The sequence below is a fragment of the Limulus polyphemus genome, unplaced genomic scaffold (assembly GCF_000517525.1).
Source record: "Limulus polyphemus unplaced genomic scaffold, Limulus_polyphemus-2.1.2 Scaffold1500, whole genome shotgun sequence".
Classification (NCBI taxonomy): Eukaryota; Metazoa; Arthropoda; class Merostomata; order Xiphosura; family Limulidae; genus Limulus; species Limulus polyphemus.
The window spans coordinates 249,045-250,848 of NW_013667110.1; the positions used below are offsets into that span (position 1 = coordinate 249,045).

A 1,804-nucleotide genomic window follows, 5' to 3' on the forward strand; every position below is an offset into this window, starting at 1 on the left:
TATATATATATATATATTGCCTTTCTCAGTTAATTTAAATATGTGTGTGTGTGTGTTTTAGTCTTTTTAACCATCAAGTTTTGGCTGCTTATTTATTAAACGGTTTTACACATTTTCTGTTACCGTGCAGATATACGTATATGTACTTTTCGCCCGCTTTCATAATGACAAAAACCTTAAAATCGGATCAACAAAGAATTATGTAGGGGGGGATTTGTGTCATCAGTCTATGATTTAATATTACATTTTATCAATAAATATTAATCACATCTAGTCTCTCATTTCAAAAATTAGGAACGGTTGTCCAGTATACACGCATGGCCTCTTGTCTACCTTTGCGTTAAAAATGTGAAACAAACAAAGTATCTTACCGTATATGATATATTTCAAATAGCAAATATGATAATACTTTTGTTTACTCTCGGCGTTGTATATTCTTCTAACATATTTTTAAAGCTTTTATCTGTCTCTCTAGTTCCACCTACTGCGCCGGATGTCAAGGTTATGTCTTCCACAACATCTTCCGTTACACTTGGATGGTCACAAAAAGCAACTTTCGGCAAAGCTGTAACAGGCAGGTCGCAATAATTTATCTTGCTATATGTGCTTTTAATCTCTGTTTAAAACTCTTCAGCATAAAACGAAACTCAGTTTGTATGTTAGGTTAACCAAAGAATGTAACATGCGTTAAAGGTGTTTTTGTTTCAATAAAAGTTGAATTTTCAGTAACTGTGAAGACTTGTAACATATGCATATTTTGATCCTAATGATAATACCATCTTCCAAAGCATAAAAGTAGAAAAAGAAAACTGTATAATAGTTATAAAAAGCTGTAAAATTCAGAATAATTGAGAATTAAAATATCCACATGGTTGAGAGTCTTAATCTAATTGGGTCAATCAAAGCACTCCACAGGAATTTGGTCACCTTTGTGCTGGAAGGTGCAACTTGTCCCAAATCCCAAATTAAACAAAAATCAAACAATATTGTTCTTAAAGATTTCGTTGAAGAACGTTCAAAACTATTTCTGTACAGATTATGTTCTCCATTCTCGCATAAACAAAGATCCTTGGGAGGAAACTTCCGTTAAAACAAACAACAAGCAGTACACGGTAACTAACTTGAAGTGTGGCACCAACTATCAGTTCTTTTTCACCGCCCACAACAGCGTCGGCAAAAGTGAACCGAGCAACGTGGTCCATGCCCGAACAGACGGAGCAGGTAGGCTTATTATTCCCTTATCACTTGAAACAAGACAAGACTACTTTTTTCTAGTCAAGGAAAATCATATAAAATCCATTCAGTAAGTAATAATTATTTAAATCAAAATAGACTGAGATAGCAATGTTTATATCAACACTCACTGTAGTATGTCTTTCCTCCGAGTTTTAGCTACTGGATACAGTCAGTTACACCAAGTAATAAGTATAAAATAGCCTAACATTTTGAGCCACCGGAACCAGAACAATTACTCGTGTAAACCAACAAAATGTTTTTTTTTGTTGTTGTTTAAATAGTATTATGTGATCGTTAATCATTTTGAATAACTTACTCAAATCGCATTAACTTGGTAATTTGAATAGTTTATTGAATCAAACCCGTTCCATTTTGCATAATTTATGTAAATTAAGCTAACATTACATTTTGCATAATTTATGTAAATTAAGCTAACATTATATTTTGCATAATTTATATGATTTAGATTAATGTTATGTACTGGACAATATGTATACATTAAGCTAGTATTATTTCTTGGACAACATGTATCAATTAAGTTAGTATTATTTCTTGGACAACATGTATC

At 32.2% G+C, this 1,804-nt stretch overlaps 1 protein-coding gene across 1 annotated transcript in view; it reads left to right on the forward strand.

The window, feature by feature from the left end:
- LOC106463848 (Down syndrome cell adhesion molecule homolog) overlaps nt 1-1,804 on the forward strand; it is a 40,211-nt gene that overhangs the window by 23,677 nt on the left and 14,730 nt on the right. The window contains exons 8-9 of the mRNA XM_022391467.1: nt 476-574; nt 1,036-1,221. Coding sequence (XP_022247175.1) covers nt 476-574; nt 1,036-1,221 — 285 coding nt within the window. The remainder of the gene's footprint in view (nt 1-475; nt 575-1,035; nt 1,222-1,804) is intronic.